Source organism: Salminus brasiliensis, chromosome 21 (genome assembly GCF_030463535.1).
Source record: "Salminus brasiliensis chromosome 21, fSalBra1.hap2, whole genome shotgun sequence".
Classification (NCBI taxonomy): domain Eukaryota; kingdom Metazoa; phylum Chordata; class Actinopteri; order Characiformes; family Bryconidae; genus Salminus; species Salminus brasiliensis.
This window is the reverse complement of record NC_132898.1, coordinates 29255357-29282910: the sequence shown is the minus strand read 5'-3', so window position 1 is coordinate 29282910 and position 27554 is coordinate 29255357. Positions and strand designations below refer to the sequence as shown.

At 44.5% G+C, this 27554-nt stretch overlaps 1 protein-coding gene across 3 annotated transcripts in view; it reads right to left on the bottom strand.

The window, feature by feature from the left end:
* The window catches only part of ptprga (protein tyrosine phosphatase receptor type Ga), a 366588-nt gene that overhangs the window by 46335 nt on the left and 292699 nt on the right, over window positions 1-27554 (bottom strand). For all 3 annotated transcript variants that reach the window (XM_072666504.1, XM_072666506.1, XM_072666505.1), the window contains 6 exons: window positions 21402-21582; window positions 10642-10826; window positions 2936-3044; window positions 2789-2838; window positions 1776-2219; window positions 571-904 (listed from right to left, as the gene is read on the bottom strand). In XM_072666504.1, coding sequence (XP_072522605.1) covers window positions 571-904; window positions 1776-2219; window positions 2789-2838; window positions 2936-3044; window positions 10642-10826; window positions 21402-21582 — 1303 coding nt within the window. The remainder of the gene's footprint in view (window positions 1-570; window positions 905-1775; window positions 2220-2788; window positions 2839-2935; window positions 3045-10641; window positions 10827-21401; window positions 21583-27554) is intronic.

The following is a 27554-nucleotide window of genomic DNA, read 5'->3' as shown; positions in this document are numbered from 1 at the left end:
TCAAACCCTGGTGACATTTTTACTTAAAACTGAACAAAAAAACAAAAGCACATTTTGACACAACATTTGTAATCTAGGAAATGTATGTGTGTATATATATATATAAATAAATAAATACATAAATATATATATATGAATAAATGTTTTCTCCTAAAATGTATGTAATAATTTATTTACTCATTAATTGTTATTTCAATCATTTTGATCATTATCGTTAGTTTTAGTGCTGATGTGTGTGACAGACATGTGTATTGGACATTTATGGAAATATTGGTTTAATACGGGACACAACATTTAATTGCCAAATAAAGGACTATTCTCTATTTTACGGGACAGGTGGCCACCCAAGTTTCTGGGCAAGTTTTGCTGCTGAAGTTGATACTTTTGTTCGCTTAACCCCTCATTCCTTCAAGGCCTCAGCTAATAAAGTAATGGAACACCCTTAAGCTGGTGTTGGACATCCCTCACGGGCAAATAGAGAAGCTAGGTGAACAAGAACTTGGCAAAATCCCTAGCCAGAGCTTTGGTCTGCCAATCTCCAGCTAGGCATCTAGACATTAGTTAAATCACCTGTATGGATGGAGAAAGGCCACTGGCTCCTGTCTCCTCCGCCAGCTTTGCCACCCTGTGGGGGGCTCTCTGGGGGCTGTAGAATCACCACGCTCTTGTTCCCCGTGTTCCCTGGCTGCGTGCTTGGGGCCACTGTGGTTTCCTCAGCTGTAGTTCCTTCCGTGTACATCTCCACCTGCTCCTCTGGAACAGTAGGTGGCAATGTGCTGTTCTCCGCCTTCACTGTCCTTCCTTTCTCCTTCGCAGTGGAATCGGGGGATGCAGAGGGAGGGTCTTTAGCCACAGAGGAGTTGCCTTGCACCTCAACGTCATCTGGAGCGTTCTTCACCTTCTCCTAGGGGTGTACAATATAATATATATATATAATATTAATGGAAATTGAAAATCAGCCAAACAGGTGTTCAGTTTTAACCTTCAAAAGAAGAGATATTGATGTTAACACAAACAAAACAATACAGATTCAATATTAGCAGAAAACAAACAAACAGACAACAAACAAACGTCTCCAACTAAATTCTGTCTACAGGGCAAATGAGAGGGTTGGTCTAGGCTGACTTAGCAATTGTTTTACTGAGAGTGAGATATGACCTCAAGGTGAAGTAAATGTTAGCTAGCTAATGCAAACAGGGATTCATTTTTTAATTTATTAGATTCTTTTTGTCCGATCGTTTTTCATTGTTTTTGGAATCAATTTTATAGACAATTTCATTGTATTCAACAAATTTTTAGACATTTTATTGTTTCTAGAATCATATGTTTTTTTAAATAAATTTTTTATTGTTTTTAGTAGCAATGTTTGTTTTTACAATTATTTATTCATTGTTGTTAAAAATTTATTTATTTTTTACTGTAATTTTTTCATTGTTTTTAGAAGCAATTTTTGTTTTTAGAGTCAATTTGCAATGTTTTTTGAATCATTTTTTTGTTTTTGCAGTTTTTCATTGTTTTTAGAATCATTTGTTGTTTTTAGAGTCAATTTTCAGTGAGAAATGTTTTGGAGTGTATTTTTTAAATGAAATGAAGCTGTTGGTCTTTCATGCTGAGAATAACACATCCTTTATCCCATTATAAGACCTGCAAGTGTAAATCTGGCAAAGTTTAAACATTACCTGTGAATGAATCTCGTATTGGGTTTTAGGCACAACAGGGGATTTCAATACTGAGAAACACAGAAATAAAAACATTTTGATTCTGAATTTGACTACCTTCTCCTCTTCTTCATCTTCCTCTTCTTCACCATCTCGCTCACCCTCCTCTCCCTCTCCTTTGCCACTCTTTTCTCCTCCATCATCTGAGCCTTCCTTCTCTGCCTTGGCGTTTGTGGGTTCTGGGGTGGGTTCAGGGTCAGTCGCCACAGGACTGGCCGGTGCTGGGCGGGCAGAGGATGCGGTGCTGGGGGTGGATGGTGGGGGTCTGGTGGTGGGCCACACAGAGCTGGGGAAGGAGGAGATGACTCCGCCACTGAAACCTAGACCGGCAAGCAGCGTGCTGGTCACCACGGACGCCACGGTGGCCTGACTGCCACTGGAGGAAGGGCCGATGCCCGTTGCCATGGAAACAAAGGAGAAGGGCAGGCCTGAGGAGGTCCAGGTGGACGAGCCAGAGCTGATGGGGGCCATATCAGCGGAGGAGGCCGGAGAGACTGTGGGCTGAGGGAGAGGAGTAAGTATGAGAGAGAGGAAGAAAGAGTTAGAAGAAGAGAGTCAGTGTCAGAAAAAGAACTAGAGCGTCCGTGTGAGATTCAGAGTCAGAGAGAGAGAGAGAAAGAGAGAGAGAGAGAGAGAGAGAAAGAGAGAAAGAGAGAGAGAGAGTCAGAGTAGGACATAGTTAGTCAGAATCAGAGAGTCAGAGAGTAAGAGAATAAGAAACAGTCAGATTCAGAGAGAGTCAGTCAGAGTCAGATTCAGAGAGTCATTCAGAGTCAGATTCAGAGAGTCAAATTCAGAGTCAGTTTTAGAGAGTCAGATTTAAAGAGTTAGTCAGAGTCAGATTCAGAGAGTCAGTCAAAGGGTCTGATTCAGAGTCAGAGAGTCAGTCAGAGTCAGATTCAGAGAGTCAGATTCAGAGAGTCTGATTCAGAGAGTCAGTCAGATTCAGAGAGTCAGTCAGAGAGTCAGATCATTAAAGCAATTGTTTGGGTGCATCACAAAGGGCCTAACAGTGTATGAACTATATGAGGGGTACAGTGCTGCCCCCTACTGGACACAAGTGGACCTACCATTCCTGTCTTCACTATCCTCGTCCCCTCAAATATTCTGGTGGTGTTCGCTGAAAGAACAAACAAGATGCACAGCCATGAAAAACGCAAAGAACATAAGAACAGGTGTGTGTGTGTGTGTGTGTGTGTGTGTGTGTGTGTGTGTACCTCTGAACAGCATGCTTTGGCTGAAGTCACTGCGCTTGTCGTTCAAACACACAGCCTGGACTCGGAACAGATACAACACGTCTGGCGAAACTGGCTTGATAACAGCCTCCTGAAATACATACACACACACACACACACACACACACAGTTGGAGTAAGTGCACTGGTGGGCTCTCCCGGGGCTCTGAGGCAAAGTAGAGGAACACCTGTAAGAGGAGTGTGTGATGTGAGAGTGTGTTATCTTCAGACAGGCACAGCGTGTGTTTGATTTGTGACACAAAGGAAGAATGGGCTCGGGTGTGTGCACAAACACACACACACACACACACACACACACACACACACACACACACACACACACCCACAGTTCTAAACCCCTGTGAATAAAACACACTGATGTATATTTCAGGTTCAGTGAGCAGCATCTTCACAGAGAGCCTGAATGGAGGAATACACTCTCCATAGTTCTCCTCCTCACACACACACACACACACACACACACACGTGTCGCTCACCTGCCACCAGTCTGAGGAGTGTTCTACTCACTTTTCTCTCACTCTCGATCGCTGCCAATTCCTGCCCACAAGCTACTCTGCTGGATGAAAGTGGACATATGCTTCTTCCATAACACTTGTAGCCAGCCAGCGCTTTTCAAGCTGAGGCTGAGGCAGGAGGAGAGGGCTGTATGGCCAAGAACTGAAATCAAGGTGTAATTAAACCTGGTGGTTTAGGTGAAGAACCATTTATGTCTTCGTATACATAGAACCACTGCTTTTAGCAAAGAACCTCTGAAGGACCCTTTTTAATATTTTTACAACACATATTGAGGCCACAAATCGAATTTCTGGTGGCCACAATATAATTTGTTGACACCACAAAAATACAAATAGGCCACAAGATAATATATTAAGTCCGTAATAAAGTTTCTAGTGGCCACAAGACAATATTCAGGTGCCACTTAATACGACCACAAGATAATACATTAATTTATAGCCGCAATATATAATCTCATAACCTCAATATATTATCTTGTGGCAACTAGAAATTAGTTGCCATATTTGATCTGGCGGGATCGATTTATTATTCTGTAGCTTCACTAGCATCTCATGTCATAAATACATTATCTTGTGGCCTCAATATATTATTTGGGCCTCAATATAACATTTTATGGCCTCAATATATTATTTTGTGGCCCCAATATTTTATCTTGTGGCCATAATATATTATTTTATGACTTCATTATATTATTTCGTGGCTACTAAAAACATAATTTGTGGCCTTAAATATTAACTAGTGGCCTACATATTTATTTTGAGGCCTCAATATATTATTTTGTGGCCACTAGAAACTTGAAACTAGAAACTAGAAATGTGTGCCCTCAATATTTTATCCTGTGGGATCAATCTATTATTTTGAGGCCTTCATATATTATTCTGTGGCCTCAGTATATTATCTTGTGCCCTCCATATTTAATCTTATTAAAATCATTTCAACCCTGTGATTATTTTCGCAATACTAAGGAGGACGACAGTGATGCACTACAGCAAATATTGACTTGAGAGAGCAGCAAGAGACAGCATGAGAGGGGGAGAAAGTGAGAGAGACCTCACACTGAGTCGGGCGTTCATTTGCCATTTCGGGGCAATTAACTCGTATTTTCAGCAAACATGAGCAGGGAATGCTTATTTGCAATGCGAATGCTGAGTTTGTGTGAACTTGGCCCGTGTCACATCAATTATTCACATATTCTAAACGCTTAATTTGGGGAATTAAGGCAGGGTCCTGAAGCTGCAGGAATAACAGCACACTGGTGTAGAACGCTCCAGCTCAGACGAGTGGGAGACGAGATTTCAGACACTGTCGTGGCTGTTCAGTGCTGTGGCCACTTTATTAGAAACACCTATCTTTCACTTTAATTTGTGGTCACTTTATTAGAAACACCCACCTTGAGCTTCTACTCACATGCCTTTTTTTTTTTAAGAAACACTATCTGGCCACTTTATTAGAAACGTCTGTCTTAAACATCTTCTTCCTGCCACTTTGAGAAACACCAATCTTGTTCCTCCTGCCTGATGGCCACTTTATTAGAAACACCAGCCTTGCACCTCTCCTCTCTGGTCACTTTATTAGAAACACCAGCCTTGCTCCTCTCCTCTCTGGCCACTTTATTAGAAACACCAGCCTTGCTCCTCTCCTCTCTGGCCACTTTATTAGAAACACCAGCCTTGCGCCTCTCCTCTCTGGTCACTTTATTAGAAACACCAGCCTTGCACCTCTCCTCTCTGGTCACTTTATTAGAAACACCAGCCTTGCACCTCTCCTCTCTGGTCACTTTATTAGAAACACCAGCCTTGCTCCTCTCCTCTCTGGCCACTTTATTAGAAACACCAGCCTTGCGCCTCTCCTCTCTGGCCACTTTATTAGAAACACCAGCCTTGCACCTCTCCTCTCTGGTCACTTTATTAGAAACACCAGCCTTGCGCCTCTCCTCTCTGGCCACTTTATTAGAAACACAAGCCTTGCTCCCCTCCTTTCTGGCCACTTTATTTGGAAAACACCAACCTTATACTTCCACTTGCTGGCCACATTATAAGAAACACCTACTTTGTGCTTCCACTCACTGGCCACTTCACTGGAAACTAATTTACTTCATTGCCAATTTATTAGAAACCCTGTGTGTCCACTCACTGATATGGTCGTGGCATGATAGATGCGAGTGCATCAGCCACAGCTAGGAGCTGCTCTGTGGTCAGAACCAGGCTGTTGGGTTTTCGGGCTCTTGGCGGGAGCAGCTTTTTAAAAAAAAGGGAAAAAGGCTTTGTTGAAGTTCTGCACTGTTTAATATCACTCCCCATGATGCTCATCAACACATGATGCTCGTATCCCCCCACCCCTCTTCTGTTTTGATTGTATGCCAGTCCCGCTCAGTTTGATTCTGCTTAAGGAGGGTTTATTCTATTCTTCTCCGGCTGGTGGGCTGCTGCTGCTGCGGGTGGGTGCTGTAAGACCGGCAGGTCTTGAGTGGATTCTCCATTGATTTGGAAGAAGCTTTTTTTTCCCCCTCCATAAAACCACAGCAGTCCCTAATGTGACCCAGATAGCTGCTGCGTCCTGGGAGGAAATTGAGAATAAAAATGGAAATGAAGCACTGACAAGAAAAGAGAGAGCGAGGGAGAGAGAGAGAGAGAGAGAGAGAGAGGTTTTTTTCATTTCTTCCCCACAAATAAAGTTAACAACACTTGGACGAGGACATGATTATATTTTGACGAGTTAAAATGACATTAAAATTGAGTTATTTGCCATTACGGCCAATGAGCACTGTAATCCTGGGTGACGTTCGAGAGAGAGAGAGAGAGAGAGAGAGAGAGAGAGAGAGACTGTGAGTAGACACCAACCTTGTGCTTCCACTCACCGGCCACTTTATTAGAAACACCAGCCTTGTGCTTCCACTCACCGGCCACTTTATTAGAAACACCAGCCTTGTGCTTCCACTCACTGGGCCCTTTTTAGAAACACCAGCCTTGTGCTTCTACTCACTGGCCACTTTATTTGTCTTAAACCTCTCCCTTCTGCCATTTTATTAGAAACACTACCCCTTGTACTTTCACGCACTGGCCACTTTATTAGAAACACCTTCCTAAGGTTTCACCCACGCAAGGTTTCATAAAAATTTTTTTTTAAAAAATAAGAAAAGTCACGAACTTTACTTGGCGAGCGCCATGCAGCATCTCTCGCCGCCAAGTATATGACAACGTGTCACTGCCTGTGGGACTGTGAGTAACACCCCCACACATCTCAGTTCATACTGGAATTAAGAGAAGGCAGTTAACAGGATTGGTGGAGGTTAAATTGAGGTCGGGAAGACCAAGAATACTCTTACAGAACTGCAGAGAGACCACCTCAAGAGGCACAAGCTGAAAGTTTGCCATGGTCCCCTGACCTAAACATCAACGGAAATCTGTGTAAAGACCAAGAGCAGCAAGACTGCCCAAGAACCTCACAGAATTAGAATGCCTCTGCAAGGGGGGATTACTGCAAATCGAATTAAAAAAATCTCTTTCTTTTATTTTGGAAAACGTATTCATCTTACTTACTCAGCCTAATTACAGTAACATATTCTTTGACCAGGGGTACCCAAACTTTTGCATGCCACTGCATTCTCTATGTATGGTTATAATTTTTTCAGATTTAATTAAATTAGGTTTATTTAGTTGACATTCTTGTATCATTAATAATCCCCAAGACTATTGCTCTCATGTGTCATTAATTTCGCATTAATTAAATATTCATTTTATAATAGTAATCAATTAAATATGAGTAATTAACTGGAAACTGCATTTCCTGAAAAAAACACAGGATGGTTACATGGCTGAAGTGCATTCCACTTCCAGGCAGCTGCTATGGTGTTCCGGGTAGATTCCACAGCGGTGCTAGCTGGGTATCATGGTGTTACTAAGAGGCTGATGTGGTTTCCCAGATGATTGCTAAGGCGTTGCTATGTGGTTGCTATGGTGCTGCGGTGTTGCAAGAGGGTTGTCCATAGTAAGCCAGGTATAGGCTATGGTGTTGCTAAGTGGTTGCCATGGTGTTACTAGGGGTTGCTAGTTAATCACTGGTGGTTGCTCAGTGCTTGCCAGAATATTGCTACAGTGCTGCAAGATGATTGCAATGGTATTCCAGGCAGTTGCTATGGTGTTGTTTAGTGGTTGCTATGGTGTTGCTTAGTGCTTGCCAGATGATTGCTACAGTGCTGCAAGATGATTGCAATGGTATTCCAGGCAGTTGCTATGGTGTGGTTTAGTGGTTGCTATGGTGTTGCTTAGTGCTTGCCAGATGATTGCTACAGTGCTGCAAGATGATTGCAATGGTATTCCAGGCAGTTGCTATGGTGTCGTTTAGTGGTTGCTATGGTGTTGCTTAGTGCTTGCCAGATGATTGCTACAGTGCTGCAAGATAATTGCAATGGTATTTCAGGCATTTGCTATGGTGTGGTTTTACTGGTTCACGTGGTGTTGCTATGGAGTTGCTATGGTGTTGCTGATTGTGGCTATGTTGTACCCTATTCATTCTTATGGGGAAAAATCTGCATAAAAAAGTCTATGTACAAAAAGCTGTTTCCAAGCACACACCACACAACTGGACCGAAGAATCTGGAGCTGGAACGGTGCTGACATCTCCAAAAACTGCAGGATATTAGATTTTAATGCGCAACCATAATTAAAAGAATGTTCGCCTTTAAAGTTTAGAAGCTTTGGTAACTTTGTAGTTTTACAGTCAAACCAATAAAGTCACCTACAAAAAAAAAGTGAGAAAGAGAGAAAGAGAGAAAGCGAGAGAGTGAGAGAGCAAGAGAGCAAGAGAGCGATATTGTGAGTAGGAAAGACCTCCACTGAGGCTCCATGGTGCTTGTGATTTCATTAGTGATCATGTGGAGAGCAGCTTAAGGAAAGAAAAGAAAGAAAACTCCACTCTTTACCCCCCAAGAGAGAGAGCGTGAGAGAGAGAGAGCGCGAGAGAGAGAGATGCTCTCCCCGTCATTAATTCCTGCAGCCGTGCTGAATAAAACTCTCGCAGAGAGAGAGAGAGAGAGAGAGAGAGAGAGAGAGAGAGAGAGAAAGAGAGAGAGAGAAAGAGGGACATTAAGACCCAATGTCACTACTGAAGTGCTCGGAGGGCCGCACCCGGCTCCGTATTAGTATTTGCAAACACAGGACGTCAAGGTCAGCCACTCCTGCTGAGATCTGCCCCCACTAACGTCCAGAAATGCAGAGTCTGGCGGCAGCCGGACCCGCTGCAGAGCTCCAAGAGAGACAGATCTGCGCTGTTTAGCTCAATGGAGTAGAGCAGATGCATTATTGAATGAGTACAGGAGCGTCTAAATAACTCTAAATAACTACAGGTGCGCTCTATAGCGGGCGGGCCCCAGCTGGGAGCAGGTCATTATGAATGCACCTAATGTGCTACTTCAAAGATAACAGCGACAGAGGGCAACGGGATGAATACGGAATTAGAGCTCGGAACGCTCTCCACGTCCATAAGACCTGCATTATTGTAATTTATGCTTCTGCAGCACTGAACGCGACGCTAATGGGCTGGAGGTGGCTAGCTGTCAGCGGGACAGATTTCGGAGGTACAGCAGCACAGGCTAAGCGCGCTTTAAAGGAATCGTTAGGCAAAACATTAAATTTACACAATTTCCCCCCATTCTCCCTAATGCACTTAATCAGCCGGGACGTGTTTGGTGTCTGAAGTTTGGCCTCTTCAGCTTTGCGCGCGAGCTTGGAGGCTAATGTAGCTGGGAAGTAATGGGAGCTAGTCATTAGCACTGTGCAAGCAAACTGCAGGCCGGAACCATCATCACACCCTAAAACACACTGAACTGGTAAGATGTCTTCAGCCTCCCTCTCAGAGCAGAATCAGGTTTTACATGTAGGGTTGCCACCTTTGCTGTGAGTATTTGATTGCATTCAGCGACTACAGCGTTGTTGGTGAGGTCAGGATGCTGGATGATCACCACCACACCTCATCCCCAATGGATCCCAAAAGTATTGGATAGAGCATCAACCATCATTCAAGAACACAGCTGCACTGCTCCCACAGCTCAATACAGGGGGGCTTTATACCCTCTAGCCTAAGCCTGGCATCAGGCATGGTGCCAACAAGTTCATGTTTATCTGCTTCAGGGAGTCCTATTCTCTTGGCAGTACTTCTCTACAGACAAGCTGTGTGCCAGCAATGACAATGTATTCATTAGAAAGGGGTGTCCTCAAACATTTGGACCTACAGTGTGTGTATGTATATATATATATATATATATATATATATATATATATATATAGCCTTACTCTTAGCAGTCCTCTCAGAGCCAAATCAGGTATTTGAATTTGAAGACACTATTACATGTAGGGTTGTCACCGTTCAGAAATTAAATTAAGGGACGCTGACCACGACTCCTCTGGGCCATTACCACCATGGGCCCGACTACAAACATTTTTAATCTAGGAAATGTATATGTATTAATGAATAAATGTTTTCTCTAAACTAATATTTTTTTTATTTATTAACTATTATTCCATTAGTATAATTTGTTCTATAAACAGATATCTATATTATTTATATTGGCTAATTCTACTGAATATTAAATAAATAATCATTCATTCGACTAAACAATCAATCAAACCTCAATAGTCTACTAAAATAAGCTCTGCCTATTTTACAATTTTCCTTGTAATCATCAGTCTCCACTGACGCTGTTCAATAAGGGACCATTCTGTATTTTACAGGACAGTTGGCAACCTTAATTACATGTCCAAATGTTTGTGGACACCCCATCTAACAAATGCAGTCAGAGTCAGGGTTGGTTATAGTGTCATGAATCCATTACGATTCCATATTGCCTCAAAGGTGCCGATATTGTGGAGGTGTGTTCATATTAGACATGCATGCTAGACATGAGCGGCTTATGAATCGCCTCGTTTTACTGAGTCGGTTGAATCAGAAGTGTTGAATCAAACTTGGATGGTTCATTGAAGAAGCCTTGTAGATGCTCACCTTAACTAACATTTAAGTGAATATCTATTAAATGCAACTGAATGTAACCCTACACCTAAGCCTGTGTATAACACATGAACACACACACACACACACACACACACACACACACACACACACACACACACCTAAAACACATGAAAAAGAATGGCTCACCAGTTTCTGGTCGCTGCCTTTGACAAAGGTCTCCTCGTAGGCCTCCTCATTTCTAGTCCAGCTGTAGCTGATGAGGTAGCTGACGATGGGGGGGTCATAGATTATTTCTGGGCGGGACCATCGGACCACCAGTGCCGTTTTATTCAGAGGGAGCACTTTCATGTTTATAGGAGCGCTGCTGCAGGCTACAGTAACAGAGAGAGAGAGAGAGAGAGAGAGAGAGAGATGGAGAGAGAGAGAGAGGTGTTTAATAATGGCAGCTTTGATTATCACACAAATCTCCATTTATTGCTCTGAATGGCAAAGAGAGAAAGACGGAGGGAGAGAGAGAGAGAGAGAGAGAGAGAGAGAGAGAGAGGTTGTGTTCATAAAGAGAAAAAGGGAGAAGTGCATTGTAACTGTGGATGAGTCAGAGTCATGGCTCCCCACGGCACCATCACAATAAAATAATCCACAAGCTCATAGATACCTGCCTGCAGGACTGTTATACTGCCCAAGTGTGAGTGCAAGTGTGTGTGACTGTGTGTATAAACTTGTTTTTATACATTTTTGGGACAGAACACACACACACACACACACACACACACACATATATATATATATTAATTAATTGACAAAAGTATTGAGACATCTGCTCATTCATTGCTTCTTCCAAAATCAAGGGTATTAAAAAACAAATTTTCCTGCTTTTGTTGGAGTAACTGTCTCTACTGCCCAGGGAAGAAGGCTTTCTACTAGATTTTGGAGGAACATTGCTATGAGTATTTGATTGCATTCAGCGACGACGTTGTTGGTGAGGTCAGGATGTTGGATGACCACCACCACACCTCGTCCACAATGTATCCCAAAAGTATTAGATAGAGCATCAACCATCATTTAAGAACACAGCTCCACTGCTCCCACAGCTCAATACAGGGGGGCTTTATACCCCTCTAGCCTAATGGTGCTAATAGGTTCAAGCTTATCGACTCCAGAGCGTCCTATTCTATTGGCAGTACTTCTCTACAGGCAATGCATTTGTTAGAAGGGGTGTCCTCAAACATTTGGACATACAGTGTGTGTATGTGTGTGTATATATATATATATATATATATATATATATATATATATATATATATATGAAGACAGTTAGTAGCCTTTCCCTCAGCAGCCACTAGATGGCTCTGTTTGACTAGTGCGTACCTCCCCACTATCTCTATACCTCTCTCTCTCTCCTATGTTGTGGATTGCGTCATGCCTTTGCCTTTTGCGCCTTCTTCCACGCCTCTTTTCCCCTGGCCAGTAGAACGTACCCCCAAGCCTGCCAGCTTTCAGAGCTCAACTCCACAGCTCTACAGCCTATGCACACACTCTGTTTCACACAACGCACCGACCCACATACACACACCCACACCTACAGCCACAGGGGAACCATTACATGCCAAACAATGCTAATTAAGCTAATTCCGCCGGCACATGTGATATTAAAGAGGCTCCTATTATAGCAACACTCAAGGAGGAGATGGCTAATAAATATGCAGGCATAATCATACACTGTAACGCAAATGGTAATGCGTCAGATGACTTTCATGGCTGCTCACACACACGCACAGCTATGACCTCGGAGCATGTCCCCTAGATAAGGCCTCGCTGTCGCCCCGATTCACCTCCGTCTCCTAAGAGTGAACATCAGTGTAGTAAGATGAAGTTAAAACTAGCATTAGGGGCCTCACTTAAAGGAAAGCACTAGTCAGAAAGCTAATATAATGAATGGATGCTATTTGGGATAGTTAGCATAGACGAGACGTATAGCATATCAGCTATGCTAGCTAGCTAGTTTTTAATCTTGGTATGATGGTAACTAACAGGCCCAAGCTACCTGACCAGCTATTCCAGAACTAGACCGGGTATTTGGGACTGGTTAGCACGAGCCAAGCCAACATGATTCATGCTATCTAGCTAGCATAGAGAATGAACATTACTTATGACTAGTTAGCCTAGTTAGGCCTTTCCCATAATGACAGGATGCTAACTGAGACTGGTTAGCAAAGGCCTGACCCAATGCATACTTAGAACCAGTCAGTTTTTAGATATGGTTTCTGTGGACACCATTATCCCACAATGCAATGCAAGATGGAAAGGGAGGAACCACTATGGCCCCCGGTGGGTTGCAAGTTCGAATTCTGAGCCATGTCGCTTTGCCATCAGCGTCCGGAGTCAGAGAGAGCACAATTGGCTGTGTTTTCTCTGGGTGGGAAGATGGCGCACTCCCCCCTCATCACTCTCAAGCAAAGAGGCGGCGGTTGGCTTGGTCGGACGAGACATGTGTTAAGTCCTTACCCTCATGGTGTTGGGAGCATTGCTAGTGCTAGGGGGAAATATGACCCGGTGGGTTGGTTGGCAGTACCAAATGGGAAAATTTCGACAAGCAAATTTATAATGGAGGATATCAATACAGGCACAGCAGTGACCGTGATGAATGTAGGTATTGCAAAGTACAAAAACGGTTAGCATGTTAATATTTCGTGTACTAACCTGCATAACCCACACTATTAAGATTTGTTAGTTTCTTCTAAAACCAAGCCGAGGCCTAGTGTGTATGGATTGCGCTAGTAGCTTGGAAGTTGCTAATTACACTAAAATATTTATGCAAATATTTTGTGTGGTGACAGATGACATACTAATAATACTTTTAGTGAACACATTAGCTCACTGCTAGTCACAATGTATGCCACAAACAAGACCAGGAAGTACCTTCTGCTGTTGCCCCCATTAGCGAAGAATGTTGAGCCATTTCTTCAGCTCATGGGAACCCTGCCGTGAGCCTTTCATTCTTGTCACCACCGATGTATTGTTGCATACATTCTATCATTATGCAATATTCATTTTATGAAGTATTAATGAGATGCTACTTATTGTATCTCGCCCGAACTCCCTCTTCCTTGCTAATTCCACATGCGTGAGATGTCCCCAAGCGTATCAGACTCGCTGGTAAAACACAGAGAAGCAGAAGCAACCATCCTCAAGTAAGACCTGCTAAGAGCAAGTAACCCGTCAGTTCTTGGAGCTGATGTGCCAGAAGCAGAGTAAATGGGCTAGCATAGGAATCGGAGCCACTGTGACAAGAGTCAAATTGCGATAGCTAGACGAATGGGTCAGAACATCTCCAGAACGTAAGGCAGGTATTCTAGGCTGTGAACCGGTGACAGGTCATGGGCATCTAAAGCTCATTAATGCAGTCCATGGAGGCCCCCACCTCATAACTCACAGGACTCAAAGAATCTGCTGCTAATTGTTAGTCTTGGTACCAGATACCACAGGAGACCTTCAGAGGTCTTGTGGAGTCCATGCCTTGGCCGGTCAAAGCTAGTCTGGTGGCATGGTGAAGGAGGACCTCACTAATGGTCTCCTCATGAACACCCTCCATTTCACAAGACCATTAGCAACCAGTAGTGTGCCAGTAGCGGCTTCGCTGACAGTGGTACCGCCTAGACTAATGGGCTTAGTGACCCCTGACTTAGACACAAGCCTGACTCTTCCCCTACTCCCCAAAACCTCCCAAGAACCTTGTGAACCTTGTGTCTGGGCAGAACTGCAGACAGACCAAGAGACTGAACGAGGGGGAGCGTTTGGGAGGAAGTGTGTGCTCAGATTTGTGGATGTGTGAAGCGTGAGAGAAGTTAGCTTGATAGCTACGCTCCTTTGGGGCTGATAAGCCCTAGAGGGGGGGTGGCTCCTTTTCCTGCCCAATGGTGCCCTAATGGTGACGGATAAAGACTGGCAGTCGTGGCTCAGCGTTCGTGCAGGACTTGGCTGAGCTAAGTGAGCAGACAAGTGTGTGCACACACGGACACATGAACACACACACACACCCAACACTGTAGCAGGGATAGGAAAAGAGAAAGAGACACTGAGTAGCAGAGAGTGCAGAATGCCACCAAGGACCCACAGACTCTCTCTCTCTCTCTCTCTCTCTCTCTCTCACTGGCTCATTCTCTCTTGTAGTCTCTCTTCAAAAGCGTGAGTTGAGGAGGTCATGTTGCGAGAGCGGCACTCTTAGGAGATGCGCAAAAATGCGTTTAATGAAAAAGCCCGTCCCTGGCCCTGCAGCTACTTGACCATGGCGAGGGAGATAGAAGCAGAGATTAATGGTGGTGGCTTGGGTGGAGGGGTGTCCACGCAGCAAAGGAAAAACATGAGAGAGTCAAAGATATGGAAGCGAGGACGTGCTGAATGAAGGTCGTTAAAGAGAGGACGTAGCAAATTAGCAAAGGCTTTGTGAAAGTCGTCAAAGGGGACGCGAACAAAATGGGAGAAGTTGACATCATTACACTGCTGAGAGAACGGGAGAGGGTGCAGGCCAGGGAGAGTTCAGGCCAATAATGCTTCGTTACAGAGCCCTGCTGGTATTGTGGATTACTAGCTGTGGCTATAAATTAGTAAGATTTTTAAGTGGTGGCCATGACTTGGCCAAAACATGGGAATGAGATAATTAATTAGTGGCCATGACATAGTAAGCCATGGGAAAAAGGTAATTAAGTGGTGGAGTTGACTTAGTAAGGTGTGAGAATGAGATAATTGAGTAGTGACCATGACATAGTAAGACATGGGAACAAGATAATTAAGTGGTGGCCTTGACTTAGAAAGGCATGGGAATGAGATAAATAGGTGGTGGTGGCCTCGACTTAGTAAGACATGGGAGCAAGATAATTAATTAGTGGCCATGACATAGTAAGGCATGGGAACAAGGTAATTAAGTAGTGGATGTGACTTAGTAAGGTATAGGAATGAGATAATTAAGTAGTGGCCATGACATAGTAAGATATGGGAACAAGATAATTAGGTGGTGGCCTTGACTTAGAAAGACATGGGAGCAAGATAATTAAATGATGAGCATGACTAAGTAAGGTGTGAGAATGAGATAATTAAGTAGTGGCCAAAACTAAGAGAGATATGGGAACAAGATCATTAAGAGGTGGCCTCGACTTGGTAAGGCATGGGAACAAGATAATTAAGTGATGGCCATGACTTGGATAGGAAATGAAAACAAGATAATTAAGTGGTGGCCATGACTTATGAAAGTAAGGGAACAAGATAATTAAATAGTGAACACAACTTAGTAAGGTGTGGGAACAAGATAATCACAGTAGAAGACCACGTTGGATTCCATTTGGCATTCTACTGATGATTGATTGGCATTGGCATCTCCACACCACCTTCACCAGCCTGGACTGTTGACACAAGGCAGGTTGGTCGGTCCATGGATTCATGCTGTTGGCGGCTAATTCTGACCCGAGATTCATCAGACCAGGCTACGTTTCTCCAGTCTTCAACCGTCCAGTTGTGGTAAGCCTCAGCTTTCTGTTCTTCACAGACACAAGTGGAATCTAATGTGGTCTTCTGCGGCTGTAGCCTCTGCCTCGAGGTTGGGTGCGCTGTACGCTCTCAGATGCTTTTCTTCTCACCACAGTTGGACAGAGTGGTTACCTGAGTTGCCATAGCCTTTCTTCACGTGCCAGCTTCACGTGGTCAAGGCATCCGTTGACCTCCGTTGTGTTTCTGTCCGCAGATGTTTGGACTAACATTTCTTCCCCCAGTCTGATGGTTGATGAGAACATTACCTGAAGCTGCTGGCCCATATCGGCATGAGTTTATGCACTGCACTGCCGCCACACGATTGGCTGATTCGATAATTGCATGAATGAGCAGGTCTACAGGCCTTCCTAATAAATTGCTCTGCGAGTGCATAATGAATATGCTAATGAGATTGCACTAATTACACAGCAGTGGAAGGTACAGGGGGAAAAAATGCACACATTTTTTTTGCCAGATGCATTTTTACACACCTCTGTTCACAGTCTAGTTCCGGAGGAGGAGGAGGAGGAGCTGCTGGATCTCTATTGTGCTGTTAGAAAGGCAGTGAACAGGCCCAGTCATACAGATCAGACATGGTCACAGTCAGAGAGATCAAAGTTGGTCATACGCACAGAGGCTAGATTCTTGACAAGCTCCCACCCCAACCCCCCACCCACCGAGAAACACACACAGACAAGACACACACACACACACACTTCTTATCCGCACTGCCCTCCTATGTTTTTTCAGGCTGATGAGGTTTGAACTAATCTGCTTTGACACAAAGCATGAAAGCTCGATCCGAGACTGCAGGCCTCCCTGATACTGCTCTATTTCCATCCTCCACATCCCTCCATTACACCCTCTCCTTCCAAATTACCGTCCTTTCATCCCGCCTTCCTTCACGCCGTCCCTCCATTCTTCCTGAACGACAGGACACGGCGTCCCAAATTAATTTGACATGCTGCAAAAATGAAACAATTGCCTGCCAACGATAAGAGAGTCTACTCCTTTCTTTTGTCCCCCGCCCCCCATTCCTTTTATATCGGAATTCGTCCCATGTACCTAAATTAATTCCAAGTCTGATTTGGAGCCCAAAGGTTTAGCAGCGCACCCCGAATGATCCCAATATGTCTCGGCCTCCGCCAACAAGGAGCAGCAGGAAAACTGGCACTCTGAGGCAAGTGTGTAATGATTCAGAAATGCTGTTAGCATGACGCTAATCTGTGTCGCATAAGCTTCTATTATTTGAACAGGACTGACTGAGAGAGAGGGACAGAGGGACGTCATAGATGGACTGGACAGGAAATCCCAACTTAACAGGGATGGCGGGAAATGGCTGTGCAGCTTAAGTAGTTTCCACTTCCAGGCAGTTGCTAGGCTGTTGCTATGTAGTCACTAGGGTGAAAATGTTTTTGCTAAGTGGTTGATATGGTAGGTGTGGACAGGTGGTTGGTGTTATGGTGTTGCTAGGTGGCTGGTATATTGTCCCAAGTGGTTGCTATGGCATTGACAGTTGGTTGTTCTGGTGTTGCTAGGTGTTTTCTATGGTGTTGCTAAGTGGCTGCTATAATGTTGCTAGGTGGATGCTATAGTATTTCAGGTGCTTGTTATGGTAGTGCTTAGTGGTTGCTATAGTGATGCTATAGTGTTGCAAAGTGGCTGCTATACTATTTCAGGTGCTTGTTATGGTAGTGCTTAGTGGTTGCTATAGTGATTCTATAGTTTCCCAGGTAGCTGTTATGGAGTCTTAGGTGTTTTCTATGGTATCCCAGGAGGTTGCTATGGTGTTACTATAATATCCTAGGTAGATGTTATAGAGTCTTAGGTGGTTGCTATGGTATTTCAGGTGTTTGCAACAGTGTTTCTAAAAAATTGGTACATGGTTGCTGTTGTGTTCCTAAGTGGATGCTATGGTATTTTAGGCGGTTGCTATGGAGGTTTAGGTGCTTGCTATGCTATACCAGGTGGTTGCTATTGTGTTGCTATAGTATCCCAGGTAGCTGTTCTGAAGTCTTAGGTGATTGCTATAGTATCCGAGGTGGTTGCTATTGTGTTTCTAAGAAATTGGTACATGGTTGCTGTTGTGTTGCTAGGTGGATGCTGTGGTATTTTACTCAGTTGCTATGGTGCTTGATGGGTGCTTAAGTGGCTGCAATGGTATATCAGGTGGTTGCTATGGCATTGCTAAGCACTTCCTACGCTATTCCAGGTGGTTGGCCTTAAGTTGAGGAGTAAATGCTGTAAATCAGTCTGTGGTGGATATGGAGAGGGTGTGTGAGGGAGAATCACGCAGATGATAATGAACGGAGTGAACGGGACTGAATGGCAGAAAGAGACAGAGAGAAGTCAAAGCCGGACTGGAACGGAAATCACAACAAGGAACGCACACAAAGAGGACTGTGGCGTGTTGAGAGTGATTGACGGCGGAGCTGGGAGGGACTGATCTATTGTTGTCTCACCATGAAGCGCCTACAAGGGGCTGGAACACATGTGAGGGAACTACAAAAGGACAAGGATGCCTCTGTGACATACACACACAGGGCCTGTCAGTGTCTTTTATGGGCTTTATTCTTGTTTGGATGCTATAGAGATGTGCGTGTGCATGGGTAGCCTTGTTCCCATGTTCAGTCTCATGTTGTTTAAACCTTTATAAGGGGCTGAAGCAACTGCCCATTGGCTTCTATTGGAAGTGTGTTTCACATTAGTGGTGCATCAACATTACTGCCCGTAGTAACTGATGGTATGCCACAGATTCGGAGGACAGAGGATTCGACTAAAAAGGTCTGAGTGTAGGTGGGCAGAGTTTTGCCAAGCAAAAGTATTTGACCCCCTTGTTTGTCTGACCAATCTGACCAATGATCCTTAAAATAATACTAATCTCTATCTGCTGCATCTGTACCACACGACTGATTACCACTGAAAACTAGAGTTGTGCATTTCCTGAACGACACGTAGAATAGGTGTGCAGCCACAGAGTCACTAGGGTTCTAAGTGGTGACTATCATATTTCAGGTGCTTGCTATGGGGTTGTGATGATGTTGCTAGGTGGTTGCTATGGTGTTTTTGAGTGGTTGCTATGGTATTCCTGTGTTGTGAGGTGGTTGCTATGGTATTGCTAGGTAGTTGATACAGCATTGCTAGGTGGTTGCTCTGAAGTTGATATGGTGTTGCTAGGTAGTTGATATGGTGTTGCTAGGTGGTTGCGAAGGTGTTGGTAATTGGTGCTACAGTTTTGTTGATAGGGTGTTGCTAGGGTTTCTATTATATTCCAGGTGGTTGCTATGGTGATGCTAGGTAGCTGATACAGCATTGCTAGGTGGTTGCTCTGACATTGATATGGCGTTGCTTGGTCGTTGCTATGGTATCCCAGGTGGTTGCGAAGGTGTTGGTAATTGGGTTCTACAGTGCTGTTGGTAGGTTGTTGCTAGGGTTGCTATGGTGTTTCTGAGAGGTTGCCTGGTATTCCAGGTTGTTTCTATGGTGTTGCTAGGTCGTTGATAGAGTATTGCTAGGTGGTTGCTCTGAAGTTGATAAGGTGTTGCTAGGTGGTTGCTATGGTATCCTAGGTGGTTGTGAGGGTGTTGGTAATTGGATGCTACAGTGTTGTCGGAAGGGTGTTGCTAGGGTTGCTATTGTGTTGCTAGGTGGTTGCGAAGGTTTCTCAAGTGGTTGGTATGGTGTTGCCAACTGGTTGTCGTGAGTGCATTTGTTTAATCATGACATAAGAAGCCCATCCATTTCTATGGGACAAAATTTCCATTAAAATATGTTGCTATGTGGAAGTCGTTTGTCTGATCAAAGGGCTGCATACAAGGTCAAACGGCACAATCCGGAGTCAGAGAGGTATCTCAGAATCTCGAAAACTGCAGAAAAGTTATGAGGAAAAAATCTGAAAACAGAAACTTTCGTGAACAGAAGTCGATGGGCAGTCGCTTCAGCACAGCACTGTTTGCTACAAATGTGGGGAAGAGCCATTAGTCTGAACAGTGGGAGTCTTCCTTTAAACTGTATAGTCTTTTAATCCGGGGAATGTGGCGGCTACATGAATGTTTCACCGGTAGAAACCAATTAGCTCCAATTAAGAGGCAATTGTGTCCTTGTTAGTGATGTTTTCATTAAGCTTTGATGTTCCAGCGCAAGCAATGTATTTCATGTCGGGATTTTTTTTAAGCACCTGCAAATAAATAACCTATTTTGTCTTTTAACAATTCAGCACTGCAGCATATGAGTTAAAATCGGTAGGTGGCTGAGGGTGAGCCTCGCTCCGTTCTGCATGGCGACAGAGTGTGCGAAGTGGGAACACTTAAGGGATGCAGCTGTTAGATGTTAGATTGTAGCAGCTGAAGTGCGAATGTATGCATGTATATGTGCAAATCTTATCCTGTTTGTATGCTACTGAGGTATGAGGACATGACTACATGGATAAGAGAGGAGCTAAGTGTGTGTGTGTGTGTGTGTGTGTGTGTGTGTGTGTGTGTGTGTGTGTAGGTGGCATATGGCGTGTCGTTATGCTCTCAATCTTAACCCGACCGTTTCCCCTCTCATCTCTCGCTGCGTGACGGAAGCACAGGCTCGCACGAAAAAGGCAGTGGACTGCAGCTTTTCAAGGGCAGTGTGCCCCTCACGCACCCTGCCTCATGTGCTGCCTCACACACCACCTCAATTCAGCATCACCCTCCATCTCTGAGCTTCGTCATGGAGAATAAGTGGGGTCCTGCTGCGGGTGTGGGTACAGTGACCAGGCGAGACAGACATACAGACAGACTTACAATAAGTAGTTGGTAGGTGGCTGCTATAGTATTGCAATGTGGTTGCTATGGTGTTGCTTAGTGGTTGCTAAGTAATTGCTAGCTTGTTGCTACGGTAATCCCCTGGCAACCAGGTGGTTGCTAGATTGATTCTAAGTAGCTGCTAGATGGGTTCTATAGTGTTGAAAGCTGCTATGGTGTCGCTTATTGGTTGGTAGGGTGTTACTCAGCAGTTCCTATGGTATCCCAGGTGGTTGCTATGGTGCTGGTATATGATTGTTGAGGGTGTTGCGAGGTGGTTACTATGGTATTCCAGGTGGTTGCTATGGCGTTGATGATTATGATTGTTGAGGGTGTTGTGAGGTGGTTACTATGTTGCTGTTAAGTGGTTGTTATGGTATTCTGGGTGGTTGCTATGTTGTTTCTAAATTGTTGCTAGGTGGGTGCTACAGTGTTGCAAGTTGTTAAGATGTGGCATAGCGGTTGCTAGGGTGTTACTAGGCAGTTGCTAGGGAACCCAGGTGGATTTATTTGCTTGTAACTTAGCAGCTTCAGTGCAGGGTACAGTGTCTAGGGTGGCTGACTACAATGGGGGAAAGGGGGAAAACTGTGTCCATGTGATTAATGATGAGGAGCAGCACACAGTCGCACAGCAACCCTGAGGAGCGGTCCTACCTTTTGAGGCCTCAGTGCCGTATGGGTCAGTCAGATAGGGCAGCCAGGCGTCTTTAACCGCGGATTTGAAGACCTCTCGGTTGTCTAGGCTCTGCAGTGGGCGAAAGTTGTTCCGTAGGTACTCCACTGACTTCACATGATCCTGCTGCTCTGTGGTGAAGATGGAGTAGAAGGCCTCCAACTGGGGGAGAGAGATACAAGCAACAGCTACAGATTACAGACCTCACTGCTCAATCCTGAGGCTTCCTTGGCTCAGAATCAATCTTTCACTCTTGATGGTTCAAAGTCAGACATACCTGTTCAAAATATTCAATATTATCGAATATAATGAGACTTTAAACTTCACAATAAATCTAAAACATCACATCCCAAAGTATTCGATGGAGCACCACCAACCATCATTTCAGAGAACACAGCAGTTCCACTGCTCTACAGCTCAATGCTGGGGGGGCTTTATACCCCTCTAGCCTACGCCTGGCATTAGGCAGCATGGTGCCAATAGGTTCGTGTTTATCCACTCCAGAGAGTCCTATTCTATTGGCAATACCTCTCCACAGGGACTAGACACGTTTTGCATATGTGCATTTGCCCATCCGTGTAAGCAATAGGTGCAACTCAATATAGCTGAATGTGTTCATTACAAGGGGTGTCCGCAAACATTTGGACATGTATGAAAGCAGATCTAACTGGATTTAAAAAGACGAATCTGCATTCTGTGTTCACATTTGGCCAGAAAAGCTCAACACAGCTAGAGGCTGGGAAATAAAACTGCTATATCAGTACAGTATGCATTTACGCGAGTGTGTGTGAGTGTGTGTGTCGAGCTGCTTGTAAGCAGAGCCTCTAACAGGCCTCCAGAGAGGCTGAATATGCTGTCTCTTTATACACAAATCCTTAAGAAATCTCAGCCTGAGCTCGATTCGCATTAAAATCTCATCTGACCAACTTATTTACTCACTCCCCCACTCATTCCTCAACGACTCATATGACTCATCTCCCCTGATGACCACTCCATTCCCCCTGCAAAACACCGGTGAGTCAGAGTGCAGGTGCGAGAGAGGAGGCCGATCGGAGCCAAGCCAAGCAGAACGACCACACAGAGACACGCACACACACACACACACACAGACACAAACACACACACGCACACGCACACTTACAACACAGCATACTAAATACCACCAGGACGAGCTGCAGCTACCAGACCTTTCCTTCTGTCAGTGGGTATCCTTATGTCTCTGTATGTCCCTATGACTCTCTCTCTCTCTCTCTATTCCTGCAGTCTATCACTCTGTCTCTCCTGTGTCCTGCTCAACTCCGTCCGTCCTCATATCTCTACCATCTGTCCCTCTATTCGTCCATTTCTAGTACAGTCTAGAGCTACATCTGCAGTTTTGCTTTCCGTCAAAGTTACAGGACATTAATAAAAGTCATGTGACAGAACTATGCATCTGCCACTATGACCTTCTTCCTGAAGGCCTTCTGAGGAGCTCTCTGGATCTGGCCATGGGGATACCACCATGAGATAAACACACATTCAAAAGCCTAAGGTTTGCAGACACCAGCTGATCAACATTTCTTCTCAAATCAAGAGTTTTAACAGGGAAGTACATGTTGAGCCAGTGCTGTGCAGATTTCACCGTATTCAGCCATTAGAGGATTGGTGAGGTCATGTGCTGACGCTAGATAATTAGCTCTGGATCATAAATACCACTCTAACTTATCCCAGTGGTATTGAATGGAGCTCCATCACTCCAGAGGACCCAGTTCCACTGCTCCACAGCTCAAAACCCTGTACCTCCAGGCTTCATAGTGTTCAATGTTCAATGTTTCCCAAACTGTGGTTACCGTCATTTTCCACAGTGCCCTCCACCCATCTCAACCACCCCGTTACATGCTCAAGAAACACTTCTTTAACTAGTTTATTGTGAGTTGTGTGTGTGAACGTCATAAGTATACTACTGTTGATACGGCAGGTAGGATCCTTCGGGACTGTCTATGCAAGTTAGGCTTCTTAGTTTCAGGCGTTCGCTAAAAAACGTAGCCTTTTCTCTCTTTTTGGCCTTTTCTACACACAAACCAAGAAGGTGGAGTTTTATAGAAGACTGGTTGATTTTTTCCCAATTTTAATTGAAAAGCTTTTTTGTTAGAAAAAGTGCTTCAGCTTTGTGCTGTATTTAGGTCTATGTTGGCTGTTATACTGCTTCTTGAGCAATGTGACATCAATCTTTGTGAGGTGTTAGCACCCCCTGCTGGGCGTTTTTGCTCATGTGAGCGATTTAGCATCATTGTCCCGTACTTACGTGGATGGCGGGGTTTGTTTTTAGAAATGCTGCTGGAATCTAGGTTTTCTAATTAAGCCGAATACGTGTAAACAGGGCCGCAGTTATACTGATAGTGTGTAGTTTGAGGTAGCAGTTCAACCTACAGGTAAATTCTGATTTGCCAGCTTTATGTTGGATTTTTTCTGCTCCACCTTAAATGGCGCTTTACTTCCATTCAAGTGCCTACACAGCATTAAGGTAACTGCTGCCCCATTCGAGGTGGAGCAGAAAATATGGCTGCAAATAATGCAACTTTAGTCCAGTCAGTAGAAGAATATCTTCTTGACTGGGAAGTTTGGGATCCACTGCACTGGAGGTCTGCACTACGTGGGTTTGCCCACGGGTCCTGCAAAGCACTGACAGTGCTTATGTGTGGGAGTGTGTGTAGGCATGTGGGAGTGTGTGTATGCATGTGGGATTGTGTGTATGCAAAAAAAAAAGCTTCAATGGCTGCAGCTGGACTGCACTGAGCTACTTTTGGTCAAATCCTCCGCTCAGGCCCAATACCTCAAAGTAGTGAGTTTATCTGGCCAGCATCAGCTTCAGCAGATCCGACACTGGCCTATAGCACTGCCGCACACACAAACTCTCTCTCCTACACACACACACACATATCCCTCCGGGCTCCCTCCAAGCCCTCTGTCAGTACAGAGCCCTGAGACATAATCTCTTAATCACAATCTTAATCTGCTTGTCCGTAATATGGCCAAAACCCCCTGATGTAAACAGCTTATTGGGGCTGAAATCTGGCTCGGGACACGCTGGGGGATTCTCACCCTCTGTTTAAATCACAGTGCACCAATAATCCTGGAAGAGTGTGTGTGTGTGTGTGTGTTTAAGTGTGTGGTGAAAAGGCACACTGGAGAGAGGAAATGAAGTAATCTTTAATGAGAGGCCAATCCTGGGTCACGCAGCTTGAATGGGTGTGTATGAGCGAGTGAGTGTGTGTTATTAGTAAGTTGTTCATAATTACCATCTTAATTGCATTTACCCTTACAATACTGGTGCTGGGGGCTGGTATCAGAGAGAGCACAGTTATATATATAGTGGTCTTATATGCTACCACTATTGCCGGGGGGGGGGGTTACTAATTCAAATCCCGAGCCATGCCGTTTGCCATCAGTGGCTGATGTCAGAGAGAGCACAGTTGGCCCACAAGACAACTCACCTGATTTATCATCAGTGATTTATCAAACCAGATGTTGATATGAGGAGAACTCTAAATAACACTAGACTTGAGGAGAGCTTTGGAGATGTTTTATTGAACACAGTGATGGAGAACCACCACCACGACATTCTGTAGCAATATTATTAGCAGTTATTCTAATATTAGTGTTTTACTGAGGAAGTAAACACAGCATTAACCCTGCTGAGATGATATAAAAAACATACATATACAAATAACATTCAAGAAGCAGGTGTCTCCAAACTTTTGACTCATACTGTATGTTCTGCTGCTTGGATGTGACATGTCCACAAGCCCTCCAGATGTTCCAGACGTTCTAGAGAGAGAGTGTGTGAGAGAGAGATGGCATCGATCGGCTCTAAAAGTGCCTCTGAGCTACGGCTGTCACTCGCCCTGACCTACTTCCCCCACTGATCAGGAACAAAGCACAGAGAGAGAGAGAGAGAGAGAGAGAGAGAGAGAGAGAGAGAGAGGCTGAAAAACAGAGAGAATGAGCTAAAACAGAGAGAAGAACATGAGGAAAAAAAAGGGAGAGGCAGGGAGCACTGTCGTCTTCTATAGCCTCCCTTTTATCTGCCTCACTGATATTTCCTTTAAAGCAAATCACAGGAGGAAAAGGGGAGGACAAAAGAGCTCACAGTAGTGTCAATTGCTTAAAACTGCCCTCCTAATGGCCACTAACTGGAATAAAAAGGACGAGGGGGATAAAAAGTCTCTCGTTGTTATGAAAGGCCGTGTGTGGCGACCCGAGCCAATGAGTTTCCCTGCTGTTTTAAAGGGCCCACATGGACCAAAAAGAGCGCCCCTTCGGATTTCACCATGGTTGTGATGTCACAGACAATTTCCTTTACGGTTCCCACTTGCTAGACTGTTGCTATGTGCTCACTAGGGTGATACTGCTTTTGTTTTGTGGCTGCTGTGGTCTTGCTAGGTGGTTGCTATGGGGTTGCTATGTAATCTCTTATAAAGTAAGGTGTCCCAGGTGGTAACTAAGGTGTTATCAATAAGGTGCTAAAGTGGTAGCTATGGTGTCTGAGGTGGTTGCCAGGATGTTACCAAGTGTTTGCTGTGGTACTCCGTTTGTAATCCGTATTAAAACAATATCTCTTATGACGCTACTGTTGCTTAGCAACAGGGAGGTGTACAGCCCAAAGCAGCCTCACTTTAAAAGAAAAGACAGCGCTGCGAGGCTTGAGCTTTTTCTGCCTCCCCTGGCTGCTGACTACACCGTACACCAGTTAGTGTGGTCAGATGTGGTAGTTATGTTGCTATGGCAGCAGGAGAGTACAGTTTGAGCAACTGCTGTTGGTTTATAACAGTGTCAAAGTTTACCATTTTATTTTTTGTTTAATTTTTTCCCCTTTTTCTTCCAATTTGATGCTGTCAATTAACCCACCTGTCTGTAACCCCCCCCCCCCCAGTATTAGCAATGCTCCTGAAACTAGGAGGGTAAGGACTTAACACATCACCTCAAATACATGCAAAGCCAGCCATCGCCTCTTTTCAAACTGGCACTGACTGCCGGGCAGCCGACGTGAGGAGAGGGGAGACGCCAGTGTCATCTACCCACCTGGCCAGTTGTGCTCTCTCAGATACCAGCTGCTCATGGCAAAGCGGCATGGCTCGGGATTGGAACTTGCTACCCCCGTGCCATAGTAGTAGTGTTTTAGACCACTGAGTGGACTTTCTTGCACGTAGCATTATTTATATTCAAATTTCAAGGATCCAGTAGCGTTCAGGGGAAAATATGCACCAAACAGACCAAACTGGGTTTAGAAGGAGATTGTTTACCACAGGGCGCGATAACCGCATTTTCCAAAAGTCACAAAAGTCATTTTCCTAATAGAGAACAACAGTTTACACTGACTGCAGACACAGAGGTCCATAAAGAGAGGGAGGAAAATGCCATGTAAAGTCAATTAGAGCCGTTTCTGGCACACAAACCCACACAAATGTTATAAATGAACCTTAAAAGAGGGGAAATGCAGAACACGGGCCCTTTAAACTCCGGATCAGTGATGTGACTCCATATCTAAATCTGAACAGTGCAGAGCAAGGCTCGCTACATGCCCGTTTCTTGGAGAACAAAATCCAATCGCTAGTTTTTTCAAGGGTGAAATGAAATATTTAATATTTTGAATACAGCACTGCAGAGGAGCTGTAGGGCTGGAATACACACTCAGGGAAGATCTGAACCCTGACTCAACTCCGCTGCGGAACTGAATACGGCGAGACAAAGCTCCGCATAGTTCATGATAACTTTTTCATAGGCGCTGATATCTGAAGCCAAACCCCATGAGTGCTACGACGTGACCTGCGTGAGCGGCTTGCATGAGCACTCGCACATGCAGTACCAGGCAAAAGTTGGGACAAACCTGATAGGATGTATTTCCATAATCCTGAAGATCCTCTGGCCTAAGGGTTGGTCTTAGATGCTTGAGATTTGCTCCCAAGTGGAGTTTGTCTACACATGGATTAGCTTCTACATAACGATTCTGAAATGTCCACCAATAGGAAGTTCGCAGGAGCCATCAAGGCCTCAGCAATTGCGCATCTTCTTCGAGGCTGTTGGGAAAGCATCTTCGATGGTTCCTTATGAAGATCTATGAAGGTGAAAATGCCAAAGGTGTTCAAAGCTGTTCT